Source organism: Strix aluco, chromosome 7 (assembly GCF_031877795.1).
Source record: "Strix aluco isolate bStrAlu1 chromosome 7, bStrAlu1.hap1, whole genome shotgun sequence".
NCBI classification, from domain to species: Eukaryota; Metazoa; Chordata; class Aves; order Strigiformes; family Strigidae; genus Strix; species Strix aluco.
Window position 1 is genome coordinate 424739 of NC_133937.1, and position 18957 is coordinate 443695.

At 39.7% G+C, this 18957-nt stretch overlaps 1 protein-coding gene across 3 annotated transcripts in view; it reads right to left on the reverse strand.

The window, feature by feature from the left end:
* Positions 1-726: 726 nt before the first annotated feature.
* Positions 727-18957, reverse strand: part of PTEN (phosphatase and tensin homolog) — a 49111-nt gene continuing 30880 nt past the window's right edge. For 2 of the 3 annotated variants that reach the window (XM_074830137.1, XM_074830138.1), the window contains 4 exons: positions 16058-16199; positions 13665-13831; positions 5304-5528; positions 727-4292 (listed from right to left, as the gene is read on the reverse strand). In XM_074830137.1, coding sequence (XP_074686238.1) covers positions 4107-4292; positions 5304-5528; positions 13665-13831; positions 16058-16199 — 720 coding nt within the window. In that variant the 3' untranslated portion in view covers positions 727-4106. Of the gene's footprint in view, positions 4293-5303; positions 5529-13664; positions 13832-16057; positions 16200-17715; positions 17888-18957 lie in introns of those variants that run through there. The other variant, XM_074830139.1, reaches the window with a different exon arrangement.

An 18957-nucleotide genomic window follows, 5' to 3' on the forward strand; every position in this document is an offset into this window, starting at 1 on the left:
GAAGGAGGAATAACAAGAGTTACCTGCAGTAACCTGACTTAGTGGCCCTGAGACTCATGGGGCACAGAACAGCACCCTGGTTCCTCACCATCACTAGAAACGCAGAGGCTATCCACTGACATGTATCGGTCTCTCTTCTAGACACTCCAAGGGTAACCCTAACACAGAGGGGGAACACCAGGTATGTATTAAGTAAGTAAAGTGCTGGTTTAAAGTCTAGTTTGAAAATAGATGAGCAACAAGAACAGAAGAAACCCCAAACTACGTACTCGATGAGCATGCTTTATCCACTGGGGAAAAATGCATCTCATTGCCAATTTAAAGCTACTTCAGGAAAAGACTTCTCAGGTTTGACTCGCATCTCATTTTGCTGGAGATGCACCAGTCGACATTAAAAATAAGGTAATGTGCGTTTTGGAAAGAGTTCTCTTACTTGGAGACTAAAAATGGTTCAGCTCCCAAGGAAAGCAGTCCTGCATCTCACTGTGACAGCATCACGGTGAAGGGTTTGATCTCCCCGCACACAATCTGCGCTTCCAATGCCTACACTTGTTTAAAGCTTCTGAACATAAGAAGGGTTTTAAGCTGCAGTTCCCTTAAAATCCCTTGAAGCACAAGGAGCATCCTTTGCTCTAATAATCATGCTCAAAATTTCACGGCTTACAAGAAAAATGTTTTAACTGACCATTTCCATACTCAAAATACTTCAATAAAACACCCACACAGTGACAAGAATGAGACTTTAATCAGTTTTAAGTGGAGTTTTAACACTAAGAGATAAAGGGTTGTTAAACACAATAACAAACGGACATCTGATTTGTATGAGGCATTATCCTGTACATGTCATACTTGGTTTTTGTGTATTCTCAGTGCATAGCATTACACACAGAGCCACTGTTGCACAGCACAATAGTATTTGAAGAGGCTGAATCAGAGTAAGGCTGCTTAACAGACTGATTTTTTTTTTTCTTTTAGTATCTATATATATATATGCTATATGAAAACAGACTGAAAATTTGAACTGGCAGAGAAAGGCAGCTCTGCCAAACACTGCAGTTGGAGCCCCTTTTAGTGCACAGTTCCACCCCATCCATCTGCATGCATGACACTTTCTAACAGTATTTAAAAGGTAAACGAGGCACTTCGTGGCAACCACAGGCATCGTTAACATATTGCACACATTTGCTATGACTAAACATGGAACTTGCACACTAGCATCCTATTTTTTTTTGATATTTTTTTTTTCTTTTTTGAAAGCTGAACATTTGATGCTGCATGTAAACTCCACTTCAGTTTACAATGTGTGCCACAGGAACGAATCCGGATGCTATTTATACAACTGCCCTTTAATAGCTGTGGCAAATATTTTGAGTGGGGCTACCAATGACTAGGGGATGCTTCAGGGCCTAACAGTAAGCTCTTACCGAAGTGATGCCTTCAAGTAGTTTCAGACATGTAAGCTGTTGCACATCCAAAAAGATTTAAGCATACAGTCCAGAAACTCAATGAAAGATTACCTACAGAATGCAGTTCAAGCTAATTATGAATACTGTCATAAATAAAGTTTTAATAAGGACTCAAAAACCTTTCAGTCATAGTAATTCTTGTCAACTTCTATGGGGGTGGTAACTGAAATAAAGTATAGGAGAGTATGTATAATATATATTTATATATATAATATATATATATATAATGCCATTTTTCCATTTCCAATGACTACACCATAAAATGTAAGCAAGGCTTCTCAAAGACATTGAAACATTCAAAAAAATCAAAACCCTCATTCCAACCTTCACATTCCAAAGGAAAAATAACAGTGCAAAAGCCCATCACGTCATGATTTCCAATCCGGCCCTCAGCGTTACATACCGGAACCTCAGCAATCCAATTTTTATTATCCAAGTGGGACACGCAGCAGTGTCAATATCCAAATACTTTTAAAGCATGAATGTTTTTGTTTATTAGCCAACACAACTTTCAACTATTAAAAAACTGACAAGGTGAAACATGATTCAAAGGGTAAGAGTTAAACGTCACATCCCAAGGTAACCACCTCCTGCTCGTCAGTAACAGTGGGAATAATAAGCACTGGAACCAGCAGTCTTGATCCATTAAGCTATTAAAAGTCTAATTAAACCTACAAGTCAGAAAATATTTATCAGCTTTGTTAGAAGTTAGAATCATGAATCTGATGAGCAAAATTGACCAACAGATACAAAAAAAAAAAAAAGCACTTTACACCTTCGTTTACCAATAGTAATTACTGGAAGTCCTGCCTTGTCTCATTCAAATTCTTACCATTAATGCTGTTATACAGGGCCCTTGCAGATTCCATACACAGTTGTTATATCTAGGTGAGAACACAGCTAATGAACGTCAATGTCAGCACCAATAAGTTAATTAAAAGGGGGGGGGGTGTATTACATCCTAAAAAAAGTGTCAATTTGGGGACAGCTCTTCATGGCGTACTTTAGAGAGAACAATTTTGTCAGCTACTTCACATTTGTATGCAACAGTAGTTGTACTATTAAGTCATCTGCAGTCTGGGCATGTCAATTATATACCGAAAGTGAATCTCAAGCCCTACTCCTGGCTATATCCCTACAAACAAATAATACAGCACTGCCAGTTTAGAAATCTAATTTGTTGGGTGGTTTGTTTTTTTAATAGCAAACAACATATTTGGGACAAGCTCTGCTTTTAAAAAGTACACATCGTCATATACACAGTGTTGAAAATTTACTGCAACACTGGTTTCCTCTTATATCGTGGTCTAATGTCTGTTTTTAAAACATTGTAGGTACTGAGTATTCAAGTAAAATTCCCTAACAGTTAATGACATTTTTTAAAAAAGTGTGCAAAACTGCAAAACTCATTGTAATAGAATGTGTAAGGTCAAAGGGGTGAAACAGCTGACAGAGGTTTGATTGAATAAATGCATCATAAATCTTCAAAACAAACACTAACCTGGAGAATCTCCAATTGACATTTCCTGTGCACCATTACAAAATATTTTTGTATTAATGAGAAAAAAGCTTGCAAGGCAGCACATGAAGTATTCACAGCAGGAATATGATTGAAAAACTAATAATATAAAATGTAAGATGTTGACTGATGTATGCACTAATAGCATCTGACTTTTAGCACTGGCCTTGATTACACAGGAGATGGAGCAGCCATTACAATTCAGAAAAAAACAATTAATAAATCATTGTCAAATTTTGTAACAATTTGTTTCAAGCCCATATTTTAGTTGATAGCCTCCACATTTGTATGGTTAAGTCATTGTTGCTGTGTTTCCTTTCTGTGACCCCAATAATTTTTCTCCCTTCATTTGTGGGTCTTTAGGATGTTGTGAAGGTTCATTCCTGTACCCCTATACAGAATCACTCCCTCTAGCTGCCTTTTCTAGCACCATTACACTTAAAAAAATAAAATGCACAAACAACAAGCAGTGACAGCGGCGACTCTTCAATTGTCCAGGATGAATTACTGTAGCATGCTAAAGAAAGGTGCATGTAAATAGCTGGACATGGTACACAGGCCAAACTCCAGCAGACTATATTCCTTTCTGAGCATTACTTTCCATCCCCCATCCAAAATACATGCATTAGAATGTAGTAAAACCTTCTAGAAACATCTCTTAGCCAACTGCAGACTTTTCTGTTGCCACACAAGTGCAAAAAAAGGGGCAGGATGTGAACCTGTATATTTTTGAAACTTCGTTTGGTGACAGAACACAAAAGGAAAAATTCCTACGTATACACATTAGATCTGTCTCCACTTTTATAAAACTGGAATAAAATGGGAAAGTGCCATGTTTATAGTTCCTAATTGAAGTTTTAATGTCCTTTTGACACAAAAAGGTATATACATATTAGACCTACGTAACCTTTTTTTTTTTTTCAGCTGGACAAGTGTCAAACCCTGTAGATTTATAGGGCAAAACAAGATTGGTCAGGAAAGAATTGTTCCTATAATTGGTAATCTGACACTATGTCCTTTTGCCATTTAAAAAGGTCCTTTTTTCAGTTTATTCAAGTTTGTCACTCTTCATGGTTGGTTTTTTTTTGTGTGTTTTTTTTTATCTCCGATAAAAAAAATATTCAGACTTTTGTAATCTGTGTATGCTGATCTTCATCAAAAGGTTCATTCTCTGGATCAGAGTCAGTGGTGTCAGAGTATCTATAATGATCAGGTTCATTGTCACTAACATCTGGTGTTACAGAAGTTGAACTGCTAGCCTCTGGATTTGATGGCTCTTCTACTGTTTTTGTGAAAAATAGCTTCACCTGGGAAAGGAAAAAAACAACATTTAACAAGGGAACCTGGACTTCAACCAAGCACAGGTAATGCAATTTTTAACAGCATGGCTCCTTTTGCTACACTGAATCACATGAGTGCTCCTCTCTCTACTCTGGAAAGAAGGAAATAAAGAGCTCTTCTGAGATTAGCCAGCCTTTCAACTACCACTCCTGACAAAATAAAGACCTGGCAAAGCAGCAGGTTTTTCAAGCCCAGCTGAAGGAGTTCTGCCTATCTGCACCAACCACTGGTGCTCTTGAGTTCTAGCAGCAGGACATACCACTGCGGCAGGCCACGCTCCACTAAGCTTTTCAATGGTCCTACCTTCTAGACCTCTGCAAGCACAAAAGGAGACTGTAATAATACTGCACAGGAATGAACAAAACACTCTGTAACTGGTGATGCGCACATGCACGCGCGTGCGGGTGTGTGTTAAAAGTCTGATCCAAGCAACAATCCAGCAAGCAACTATGACCATTACCTTCAAACAAGCACTGCTGGGTCTAACTGGTATTTTATGAGCAAGTTACAAAATGCTAAAATTCTTAAAAAATTCCTTTTTCATTTTTAGAAACAGTGCTGGCAATGGCTCATGCTCATCAAAGCTAAACTCCCAGGTTAAGGTACTCCCGTGAAGCAGACACTTCTGCAGATGAACTCTGGAGTCACTGTGTAAAGCCAGAGCTCATGGCAATGCAGCTGGTACAGGAAAGATGCTACCTGGGTCTCTGGGTCTCCTACTACTCATCTCTAATGGCTTTGATAAACACCTGAAACAACCCAAAGCCTTTGCTCCCAGCCTCTCAACATCGATCGACTTCCCAAACAGCAGACAAACTTACAAAGCCAGGAGCTTTGCTAAGTGGTGGCAATACTAATACATGAAATCAATTTCCACATAGGCAGCAGTTTCAAATAATTCCTCCATAAGGCAAGACAGACAAATCGGATAACGTCATGCAGCTTTTCAGCTTTGTTTCCACATAATATATACTGACCTTGAAGTTTGGAGAGAAATATCTGTTGGCTTTGTCTTTATTTGCTTTGTCTAGATCGTTTTTTGTTAACGTAAGGATTAAATATTCCTTATCATTATCTGAGCGCTCTGTACTGAAAATACCATCAAGTTCCTGATCTGCAACTAGACTTCCATTTTCTACTTTGTCTGAATTTTCATCCAGTCCTATGAAGAATGTATTTACCCAAAAGTGAAACATTTTGTCCTGGGGGAGGAAGAACACAAAGAACAAGCTTGCTTTAGTATTCACTAGTGGCACATTAATTAGACTAATATCATCATCTGGTCAAAAACAAATCAGTAATATCACACAAAACTTGTCTGGACAACAGTACATCATTGGTTACAGTGCATGCAAAGACATTTTCACCAATTCTAGACAATATGCAAAACTCTGCATTAATCAAACTCAGTTTTAACCAATTAAGCTTTCAGAAGTCACTCCTTATCGAAAGCTGGTTTTAAAACAATCTATCAATACCTACAAAAAAGCAGATGACAATAAATTAAACAAGTGTTAAACTCGTAATCACAAGGCGTAGAGAGATTTTTTTGCTCATACCTTGCCACGCAGTAGCCAAACCCAACAGACAACCTGTGTGTGTGAACCAGCTTAGGTGAGTAATATTTATCAATAGAGTCCATCTTCCTCCATAGCTTCCCACATAACAGAACGCTTTTATTTTTATACTGAAATAGCTGTAATTGAGCAAAAACATCCTACGAATACAGGACTCCTATTGTAGTGGATTCATTACTGCTTTACGGAGATGGTTTCCACCATTCAGATGTTTGCTGACCAGTACTAAGAGAAAGTCAGACTCTGAAAACGTCTGCTGTCCTTCTACTCAACAGGAAGTTTTTAAGGAGAAGATGAGGCATTGACAATTTAAGTATATTCAACTTAAGCAGAATTTGACAGATGACAGCCGGAAAGGTACAAGTTAAATTATCCACTATAACACTGCAACATGTATACCTGTACAAAGAGGCAAAATAGAAATGCATCAGAAGTCACTGGAGTACTAGCTGGTATCAGCCAGTATATTACATACTTATCAGTATGACTAGCAGGGTCATTGCTGAATGTCTATCTCCATATGTGCTACTGAACAAGCAGCAATGTTTTGCTCTTGGTTAGACAATCTCTGAAGATAATATGCCCCGAAAGTTCACCTTGTAAGTTCTCAGCTAAATAGCTCCGTGGGATGCACTGAATGCTCTTGTTTCAGTTTTCCATCACTTGCCATACTTTTGTCAGTCAAGAGCTGATGTTTCCAAGATCAACTACCGTTAGCAGGTTGGTCCTGACTAGCACATTAAGCACTTCTTCTGAAACTGAGCTACATTTACTTCCTCTTTACAAAGAAAACCTATTTCACTCTGATTTGAGTTTTAAGGCAAAAGATCCAAAACGCAAATGGCCAGTCTTCCCACAATAGTCAGTATTTCTGCATCTCTGTCAAAGCTGCAGGGATGACAACACTAGCACATACCAGAACCTAACATTCCTTGATACTATACAGGACCAGAATGCAAACTGACAACTCTGAGCTAACTTACATATTTTGGTTTACTAGAGAGATCTAATTCCAACTTCTTATTGGAAAATCCAGGTCCTGCCCCATCCTCCTAGCTATTCACCTCTGCTTGTAAGCAGGGGAAGAAATCAGAGGTGGAACAGAAGTGGTTCTAGTGTGTATCCTATGAGCCTGCCTCCCTGCTGAAGGCAGTCTGGCACCAAAATATCACATCATTTTTCCGGGCCAACGAGAAGGGAGCAGGGAAGAGCTGGACTACTGCTTAACTTACATTCTCCTTCCTCACAAATTAATAAAAACATGTAAGCATACAAATACTGGGAATCCAGAAGTGTCTGATGAAACAACTTCTACGTCCCTTTACCAAATGTCAGTAGACCCATTTTCAGTATTTTACGTAAAGCATAAAAAAACCACTTCCAGCTTGTACGCGTTTCTGTAAGCACTTAAGAGACTCCCAACCTGTAAGGAAGTATAACAGTGAAGACAAAAGTGAAATAATTCAGTCAGAAACACTTCTGGTAGTTAAGAAGTTATCCACTTCAAATCATGCCTCTCCAGTATCTTTGAGAATCAAGTTAATCTACCAAATTAACATGCTGTAATTACAGTTGCCTTGTGAGACTACCAGATGTTTGCCACTGCCACCAAGACCCTTCAAGCCATCACATCTATGAAGAAGCCTTGCTGGAGCACATCCATGCAAGGCAGCCATCGGTAGGCTCTTGGCCAGGCCCAAACTGCTCATACACTTACCACCCTCTTCTTCACTAACACCACCCTCAGAAACAGCCCCTAAAAATGCCCACCCCAGGATCTGGAACTTGAGAATGAACATCCTGGGCAAGAGGGTTTATTCTTCTGTAATGCTCCAACGAGTCATCAGCCTGCCTGCTGATGTCTCATGAAGAAAGCAGCAGCAGGCAAAATCTCCATGAAGATGCCTTCAGGGTAACCTGGTCCAGGCTCCTCCTATACCCAGATGATGAGTCTCTCCAAAGATACACAGTCCTCCAAGGACACAAGATGGCCACTCCTGCTCAAACCAAAAGACCAGTTCAGGTCAAACCAGAAAACACTAATGACATCAGCTTTCCAGCTACAGAACAGGAGGGATTTGGAGACCACATGACGTATGCAATACACGGTGGGAAAAGGCAAGCCTGAGCTGATCTTTCCAGCACCAACAGCTCTGTAAGCAGGTGGATATACCACCTGCAGTCTCACCACTAGTGAAGAGGCCATCCTTCCAGTGAGGATTTAGAGAAGAAAGTGCATTTCCACACCATGACCACAGTTAAAGATACCACCTCTTGTAGCTGGGATGATGGTACTGCTATGTTTCATCCTTCTTAAGGACCACAATGCAGAAGCAGCAATGCACTTTGGTGCTGGTCCTCTGTGCCACCCATGACACCTCCAGTGAGTTCAGCAGAGGAGAGGTCAAAGCTGATGAACACGCTGCAGCAGATGGATGGAAAATGGCTTATACCAATTGTGCTGAAGCAGCTTTGGAGGAAAGCAGTGCCAAAGCAAACAAGGCCTCCGGATGTAACCCAACACCAGCAGAAGCAGAAGGCATGGTCTTGTCATGCCTCACCTTAAACGTCATCAGGTGGACAGAACAAGGAAGGATTTACCTGGCACTTAAGGGCCTGCTTGAACAAGCAACTGTGGGGACTCAGGTTTACTGATAAGAGTCTGGAGAAGACAAGACAGATGACAAATTTCTCACTAGACATCTTTTAATCTCTTTTCCTTGGGATAAATTTGCAGAGGTCTTCAGGGACTCAAACTAAAACAATACAACTTGGCTGAGCCGGTCACTTATCCTTTTATCTCCCTCCAGCTTTTTAAAGCATCAAGTTATTTTCCTTCCTTTCCCACTACGCTAACTTAATTAGCTTAATAAACTAAGTTCATGGGTACTGGAACATGGCATGACCACTCAAATTGAGGGAAGACTTGGTCATGTTTTTTGGAATTAGCTCTTAAGGCTGATAACTGTGTCACTGCTTTCACTGAAAAACAAAACTCATTATTCAAAGTGAGGATTCAGCCAGCTTCAGCTAAAGCATCAGGCTCCAAGATATTTCATGGGAGACAATGAAGAAAGTTGATGTAAATATGGGCCAAAGATAGGAATCTTAAAAAATCAAGGCATGAACTGAACTTGGGCTTTATATAGCAAATCAGAATACCAGATCAAGTGCTCACAGGAACACAGTTTAATGAATACGTTTCTGAAAATGAGTATTAGCTAGAGGCTCTTTCAGAATGTGTTTTGCTTCACTTCCAGTTACATCACAGGCATCTGCTTTAAAAAAAAAAAAAAATCACAGATATGTTTCTTCCCATAACCAAATCTGTATCATAAAATCTACAGTGCAGTATCAGACACTTGAGACAGAAGCTGATTTAATCACACTATTTTCACATACAATACTTATCCCTACTTTGTGCAGTTTTTCAGTTCTCAGACTGACAGAAAAAGCATACCTCACTCTAGACCCAATATTCACCTCTAACTGCAGACTGAGATCCAAATCCAAGATCATTTAAGCCATCAGCTAGGAGGTCCCGTATCCTCCTGAGAGTTTAATTTTGCAGGGTTCTACAGGCACTTATCACTTTGCAGCACCAGCTAAGGGTTTTGGAGATGCTATCCAGCAATCAGAACACGTAGATCATGTTTCAACCTGTTCCATGCTGGCCTCGCAGCCTTCCTGTAGTCGTGGCTGATGGAACTTCTTGTACCATTTCCAGATCAGCAGTTAGTCTTCTGACATTTTCAGAGTTCATTCTTCAGTGTCTGCTAAACAGCAATCACCCAAAGTCCTCTTGAACTGTGTAGCAGAACTTCTCATCTATACAGGCTCAAGAGACAGCATACCCAACAGCTCAAACAATGCTGTCAGTCCTGCCTATGCTACAGTCTGGGTATAAAACAGCTGTGACTCTTGCAAAAACAAAAACCCACACCAATGTTTCTCTCTCATCCATACTGAGAGGACTCTGGAAAAAGGTCTCCTTTACCCCCAGGCTCTGCAGGCAGGAAGATTACAAGATCTTCTGTACTATTTTTAAACAGACTCTCATTGAACCAAATGATATAAGGATACTCTGAAATACTTCAAGATTATCATGTCAACATCAATAACTGGAAGAAAAAGGCTTCACACAGGTAACATGGAAGCAAACCTATGGAGACTACAGCAGCAGCCTGAGGTGGAAGATCAGCCAAGCTACAAGTCAGAGAAACAAAAAACCCCCCCAAATTACTAACATCTATACATCAGAAATGCATACACAGTACTTGAGCCTCAAGCTCTCATATGAGCACGCATTTCATTCTTGAAAGGAAATAGCTACATCATACTGAAGAAATGGTCCAAGAATAAAGTAAACAACATTATTAGACATGAAAAGACCAAAAGTTGTGGACTTAACTAACTGATGCCAGGTGGCAGAGATTATGGAAGAGCTGAAACAGGGTAACTTTCAAAGCAGTCACCCTCTTACCAACATCTTCTCACCTTTGGCTAAGGTCCTTTGGCTGAGGTCAGTTCCTGCTAGCCACTGAATTTGCTTAAAGTTTTGCCATTAAAAAAACAGAACAATTGACTGCTTTAAATTTCACATTGACACTGCAACACCAGGTGCTTAAAGTCACTTGGTCATCCAAGTTTGTTTTGTTCCATGCACAATAATTTTATCCAAGAGCTTGATCAAAGTTGAGGAGGACCATCCATACTAGAGAGCTCTGCAGATAATGCTACTGTTCTTCAGAGGATGAAGAAATTTGAAAGCACGTACAGGTGAGTGAATCTGGAGCACTTCAGCTGAGATCAGTGGTATCAAACACCAAACCAGACCCAGCAGGAGGACATAGAAGCTTCCTTATCTCCAGAGATGAGACATAGCCATTCTCCAGCCTGAGGCCCAGAATGGATCTAGAATGACACTTTAAATTAATATTACTAGTTGTTTGGTTTTTTTTTCTTATGGGAAGTTAAAATGCAGACGGGTAGATACGTGATGCCTTTAAGTGTGTGCAAGAAAACTTGTTTAGCTATAACCTATAAATCTACTAACAGAAAACCTTGGAAGAGCAAGAACCAGTGACAGGCAACAGACCTGTAATTCCAGCCTTCATAAACACATGGGAATAAACCAGAATCTCTGAAAGATAAGATCCTGCTACTCCTAGTTATGCTGTTCCTCATTAATTAGTTGATCACTGCACAAAGGTGATCTTCTCCAAAATGTGACAAGTCTCCACAGCAGAAGGCCCTCTCTTTTGGGGTTTTGAGTAAGAACTGCGTAGAGTCAGTTTATCTAGAAAAGGAACAGGCACAGATGTGAAACACTTGTACAGAGAAATGTGTTCAACTCTGTGCCAGGGTAGGTTTTCTGCCACAAATATTCACCTTTACCCTATTCCCATCTTAGTCACTTTACATATCAAGTTGTCAAAAAGTACCATGTGGGAAGATCTCCTTTAGTACCAAAGCACACATCAGAGATTAAATATTTGACTATTTCTCAATATGGAGACCTCAGGAGTGGTTTGATAAAACAGACTGAAATACTTACATCCAAGAGGATCCACAGATCCAGTCCCAGACGCCCTCGATTCATGTCTGCATTTAGTGTAAAGCTAACAGAGGCAGTCTGACCAGAACTGTCTAACACCACATACCTATTTTCTTTTGGCCTCCATTCTTACACAAGGCTGAGGGCAATTAGACACTAGATTCAACAGATCTTTGAGGCAGATCAAGTGGTTTCTTTACAAAAGACTTCTACCTGGTGAAGGGACAGTTTCTATCTCAGAAAAGCTTGCAGATATGGAAAGAGCAGCTTTCACCATCTCAGCATTTCTTGGCCCTAGCAGTCCAAAAATACTGAGAAAAGGAGCACCTCTGCACTATCTGTAACCCACAGAATTCGAATAGTTAGGGTACTTGATAAAAATAGACAAAGAAAAAAAAATCAACCAGATACTCAGAAACTACAAAGAGATTCTTAAGAAATGAAACCATGGCTGGTATGACACCGAAATGAAACTACAGCATAGTAACACGCTTGCTGTGTTTCTGCAGACAGTTTTACACAATCTTGGACTGAATTTGTATACAGAATATATATTATATATATAATATTATACATAATATACAGAGAATATGTACTGAATCTGAACACACAAACTGTATGTGGTCACGAGGAGCTCTGGTTTATGCTGTCAGTGGATCTCAGTGCTCTCTATAGAGGTAAAACACATACAGGAGTTTGTTCCTGGTGCTACAGAGCCAAGATCCAGCATCTGAGCTACACACCGACATTGTGGGGGCTTACTCAGGCAGGGGCAGTGCAACACAATGCTTCCTACAAAGTCTGTTTGCAATCCAAGTGTTACTGAAGATGGTAAAGAATTGACAAATTCAGAGCTAAGACAGGGCAGAGAATGGATAAAACAGAACCTTGTCTCAGATGTTTGGGGCTTTTTTTATCTCCTCCCTGCATCCCTCATGTCTAGCCCACAGTACTTATCTGGGTGCTCCTTTAAAAGTCTGTTCTCAAAACTGGCTCCTGTGCATTGCAGTTTTAAATGTCAGTAATTTTAATGTTGACTTAAAGTGGAATTTCTACTTTTAAAATGCTTTGTTTTACAGTTCTCTATATTGCATAGAGCTGCACTGACAAACTAACACATCTCTTTAAACAGGCAGAAGAAAATATTCCCATTAAGAAACTGTTTAAAAACTTTTGCAGACATCAGTGCATAGGTAACAGAACACCTCCAGCTACTGAAATTACACCATTAAACTAGTTAACACCTTGTAATTGAACAAGCCCACAAAATAGTGTGCGTATTTACACACACATCTAGTAGGTACAACCAGCGTCTACAGTTGTAAGAGACTGTGTGATCTCATCACTTATGTCTGTCTCCCAATCCACTCCAGTATTTTCTTATTTTTATGCTTTGCCTGTACACAGGATTCGCTCAATGAATGCTCTTAAGTTTAATAACATCCATTAAACAGTGAACTATCCAGAAAGAATTTTAAGTAGTAAATACAAAGGTAGCCTTTAAACAATAGGGTCTCATCCTCACCTTTTACTTTGGTAGATGCAAACCATCTCCACAAGCACCAGAATTAATGAAACCCAGTGACGAGGTATTCATCTTTAAGAACTTGCTGACTTTGGTGTCAAAATAAGTTCTAGATTAATTTTTTCCACAACTGAGACACTGATAAAATTCTCAGTTCTGAGGAATTCTCTAAATGTCTAATGTCAAGGCACTGCAGCTGGGAACCGAAAGATGGGTGAATAGATTGTAGAGATACTTTTACAAAGTGTGCAGGAACACAATTATCTTGGAAATTCAACCAGATTTGACAGATGGGTAGAAATCAGCCAACAGCACACAGACAGGATCTTCTGTGCCTGCTCAAGCCTTTGGAAAATTTAGTGAAGAAAACAGCTGGAGTTAACTTGCTCAGTATGCAAGTCTATTTTTAGAATGAGAATGTTTCTTCCTCAATTAGATTACTCACTACTATCCAAACGACTGCAATACATATCCAGTGTAGTTTTTATCCAACCTTTGTTCTTAATCTCACCAACTCTCAAAATATCCAGCTTTCATTTTGTGGTAGATTCTCTCCTTGGGAAAACTAGACATCAAAGAATTAAATACTGTGATTACACATCACTGAAGAATAACCAACATCCCAGTCCTGCGTCAGGATTAGCTCAACAACATTTTCCAGAAAAGCAAGAAAACCAACCTTTTTCAACATCTTGTTCTGTTTGTGGAAAAATTCCACTTTGATATCACCGCATACCGGCAAAGGTTGAGGGAATTCAAAGTACATATACTTGTCTTCACGTCTTGAGGGTCCTGAAGGGGAGGTGAATATCTTTACCTTTAGCTGGTACACCACAAACTGAGGATCTGCATGGCAAAACAGAGTGTCACTTTGTAAGAAATGCCTTAAAGTGTCAAAAAGCACAATATCAGTATCAGAACCACAATCGTGAGCTACGATATTTTGAAAGCTACATAAATACCTACTATGAGTTAAACTCCGCAGGGCATCAAACTTTGGTAGATGTTACTGGAAACAACCTAACAGATTTCTGTCCTTTGCAGCAATACTCTAAGGCAACCGTAGTGTTCCTAGAAAGCTGCTGGTTCTTTTTAGCATACTAAGAAACGACTATATGAAGTGACAACTTCTTGACTTTTCCTTGCATACTGCCTCTCATCTCTATATTTATACAGATGTAACTGAAGGGTTTTATTCTCTTGTCTTCTTTGAATTGCAGAGTGGGCAGTCATGTCAGCACAAACTGATTTCTACTCTTACACAAACAGAACTGTTACACAAACAAAAACAAGGACAAAATTTAACATTAATACACAAAGCAACCAGCACCCACAGACTACACAGACCATAAGTCTGTCCTGTAAACCACCATCACCAAAGATGTGTCAGCCACGGCGTAACTTCCCAAATTAAATCTGCAGAGGTAACAGCTGAAATTATGAGGGTTTTTTGGTGCAGCCAAAGCAGATTTTCTTCGGAAATTGCCAGACACCAGCATGAAAACCAGCAATATTAAATGAAACTTATTCAAAGAAATCTTTCTGCACTTGTTCCTGACTTCTCTGTTATCATCGGATGGAGAGTGCTCTCTAGACACACAGAACCATACCCTGCCGTAGAGTGCATAGCCACCCTGAAACCACCCCTGCAGAGCTGTGGAAGTCCCTACGGAGCATACCCACACTGTCTGGCTGAATGGCCTAGCTATAAAACTGCTACTTATCTCCCTCAAATCCTCAGAGCCATGAAATCCTATCACCCCTTCATTTTGCCTGAGAGGCACGACTCTGATCCCTCAGTGACTTTAAAACAGGAAAGATAACAAGGAAGTCACATTTAAAGTTACCCTGTGTTGGTAAAATTACTACCATTGCAGTAGATAACACAACTGAAAAAGTAACACAGACCATTGGTTTCACATTCTGAAAAAATAATTGAAAACTCCACAGAAACATAAAATATTGCAGTACACAAAGATGCTGAAGCTGATAGTTACTCTATCTTCTCAGGTGCTTAGCAGAGCTTTTATCCCAACATCCTACTGTGAAAATAGCATGTTAACAGACAAATAAGTTAATGCTCACATGAACATTTCATACTTGTAGCCTGATTCCACAGGTATAGCACAGGTTATCCAAATCATTAAATAAGTGGTAATTTGCAGAAATCTAACCTCCACACCTCTACCCTAGAGGCAGAGGTTTTTTGGCAGAGGCTCCTCCCTTCCTCCTCCTCCTGTAAATACAGCTAGCCTGACAAGTTGCTTGATTGTTTCTTATGTGCATTACATGTTCAGGTATGGTCTTACGACAATATTAATAGTGCAATTTTAATCGAAGCCACAGGAGGCACTGGAATTAATTCCACATTGCAGGAAACCCCGTAGCAAAAACATTAGAAAGACTTTTTCCACTAACAAAAAATGAAGACGCAGTTACTGCCCTGTAACACAGCCCGCAGAAGGACAGACGTGAATTTGTATTTATACTTGAAAGTTTCAAGGAATTGCTGTTCCTTACTAACACAGTGTATCAGCAAGCCAGATTGTTTACAGGTGTATTAACACTTTATAAGCCTCCATATAAAGAAAAGTTTATTCTAGAGTTAATTAGATATTTACCCGGTTGAACCGTATTTTTTTTTTAAACATCATGGGAAGAATGATGTTGCTGCATTTGAAGCCAACACACCATTAAACAAATGTTTTTCAGCAATTCATGTTTCCCCAAAATTGCTATATTAAAAAAGGCTTTTTATACAAGTAAGGAGGAAATATCCAAATACATAGATATATTTGGCATCACTTATCTTCAAACCATTAAATACCTCTCAGTTTAAAACTGTAGTGAAACAACCACAGGAGACCTTCATGGACCTCAACTTACTACAGCTGGGAGGATGCTAGCAGATAGACCACACTACCCAGCAGATTTTGGAACGTGGAAGTGTTTAAGTATGATCTTCTCCTCCATCAAGACGTGAAGCTCTTCATGTCACGTAACAGAAGGGTAGCCATCACATAATCAAACCTTAAGTTCAAAGGCTGATGCACTGGGGTGCTGGGTACTTACTGCAAGTTCCGCTGCTGAACATGGGAATTGTTTCAAACATCATCTTGTGAAACAGCAGTGCCACTGGTCTGTAATCCAGGTGATTCTTTAACAGGTAGCTATAGTAGTACACGTAGCGTCTCTGACTGGGAATTGTCACTCCCTAAACAGAGGGAAAAACATCAAAAACCATCAAGACCATTTATTAGCATCACTAACAGAGCTCCTGCCCATTACCTCAGAACTAAAGACAAATAAACCACGAATTCAAAGGTAGCTAAAGCACCTGGAATAAACCAGTGTGATTTATGCTGAGTATAGCTCAGCAGCAGCTACGCTGGCGACCAGCACACAGAGCAAAGCATCTAAGCTGGCTGTACCTAGAAAGCAGGGGAGTGCTGCACTGCTTTCTACACTGCACAGAGACCCAGCCATGCAGGTTTTCAGTAGAGTATCTCGTGATGACCCTCAGTGATTTTTTCACTGTGGACTATCCTGGGCACCTTAAGGACTAGCAGAGACATAACCCATCTCTTCACCATTCCCAGAGACAGCCTTTGTATGCGTTCCCCTTTTCCCCAGACACGTGTCCACATCTCTTGTACTCGTCCAGCAGTGTTTGTTTGTGTGCATTATCTAACACCAGGCAATTAATTACCGACCAGTCCCCAGCACAGAACAAGCAGGACGCTGGTTTTCCAGTTACTTCAGTACGTGTTTCCAAACATCCATCTCAGGCAATGAGGCAAAGAATGCAGATTTTTGCATATCTTTAAAACAAACACCTCAGACACCTTGAGGGTCATGTAAAAGATGGTTTCATGCTGCTTTTTTACAGAGAGTGTCAGATGTTAAAAGCCAGAGGCACGTTGAACATATTCTAATTTTAAGTACCAATACAGGAATTACATTTCAACAGCAGTTTAAGTCAAAAGATTCTAATTTCGTTTGCTAATATCACTGTACTCAAGACTGATGCTACCTTCTATTACAAAATGTCTTTCTGAAATGTTTTCATAAAAATCAAAAGCGGAAAGTTTCATTAATACAGACTCAATAGCCCAAACTGTTAAATGAAGGACTTCTCAGTTGAATTACAGCTCTGAAGTAAACACTTGCTTTGAGAACATATAACCAAATAACTTTTTTATTACTGATTTTAAACCAACCTAAACTTTAAGGGAATAGTTTTAAAGGTCTTATAGATGATATTTTCAAGCAAAAGTGATAAAGATGAAAAATAATTTAATTTCCTAGAAAATGCATTATGTGGTTTATAACAACCCATACTATACACTTGCAACAGCATCAGTAAGTAAACTTTCATATTAAAATTAAATGTGAAATTGCAATAAACTGGAGATAAACGAAAGCTTTTCATATACAAGTCTATGAGCACCTCGGTCACAAAACCTAGAACACAGTACTTCTATAAACTGTTAGTTCTAATACCTGTTTCACCTTACAACAGCTATGAACTATATGAACTAAGAGTGGCCAGAGTACTTTTAATTTAGTAACCATCTGTTTTGCACACATGAGAGTATTAGCTTCCTGCTAATAAAAAAAAATGTTGATAATGATGTCTCCTTACCACTTAAGCTGTTTCAAAATTACAGAAAAGACTTTCCCCTACAGCACTTGTACAATGACCTTCTTAAGTAGCCTTCTACACTGACCATGTTTTTGATTCAGATGTCATCTCAGTAGTTATCAGACCCATTTCTTAAGAGAGCTTTAAAGTTTCCTTTCCTGGGATCTGAGCTTCATGACTGAGAAAATTCCAGTCTCAGAACAAACCATCAGTAATTTGCCAACGCTGCCAATCAGAAGAAAACCATACAGGTAAGGGAAATGCATCCTTCTCTGCTCATAGCTTCTTCATGCCGTAAAGGATGTGCCCTGCAGAGAAAACCCAGCACACCTTATCAGGACAACCAGGGCTGGGACCAGAACAAAGGGAACACAGCCACCTTCGCAGCTGTATAAAGTGATAGTTGATCTCAAAGCAAAACCAGTTCTCAGCCAAGAGGGCAGTTATATCCCTCCAGGCAGAGGTTTTTTACTCCCCGGAGACACAGCCTTTACACCCTGAGATCCAAAGAACCAGCCACACTGAAGCGGAACAGAAAGTTCTCCATTTTCCAAAGGTCTGATTTCAAAGCAGAACACTTTCATAACAAGCTAATATTCTGAGAGATGAAATCAACCCCTGCTTACTTTTACTCAAGAAGAATAAAGAACAGGGAAGTAGTTTAAGTATTTTCTCCTTGAGAAGCTTACATTTCCCATCTATCACCATCATCATTTTTTAAACTGACATTAGATAAGCTTCTTTAGTCCCTATGCCAGAGTTTCACAGGGCACTGCCGAGCTGTGTAGACATCACAAAAAACTGTCAGGTGATGCTCCCTAGTCCTCTTCTCAATGTAGCACAGGCACTATTATGAAGAACAAATGTTTTTGGAAGTAATACTCACTTTAATAGCATGCCCAACTGTGAGGGTAAAGCTAAAGCTGCAGCCTCAGACTAGGCTTACGGCATCAGGTTTAGCAGAGGTTGTCACCTGGGTACGTCGAACAAACAAGGCATCACAACTGACCAGCTCTGACACACCAGACATTGGATATCTACCCTGCTCAAAGAGCCATTCTGAGACTTCCTCACACAAAATAATTGGTTTCCATTTCCTGTTCAGTTACACCACTATTAGGAGCCGTTCCTAAAAATACAACAGTATGACGGTCAAAGAACGTTCCTGAATGGATCATTCCCAGCTCAAGCACTTGAATAGCTGTTTCCAGCTGATACCTATCCATTGAGTAGACTATGCTTCCTTCCGAGTCTAATCCTCACCATAAAACCCTTCAAGGCAGAAGCAGGAATAAAGACTTTCTCCAGCTGTCAGAGTAGTATTTCA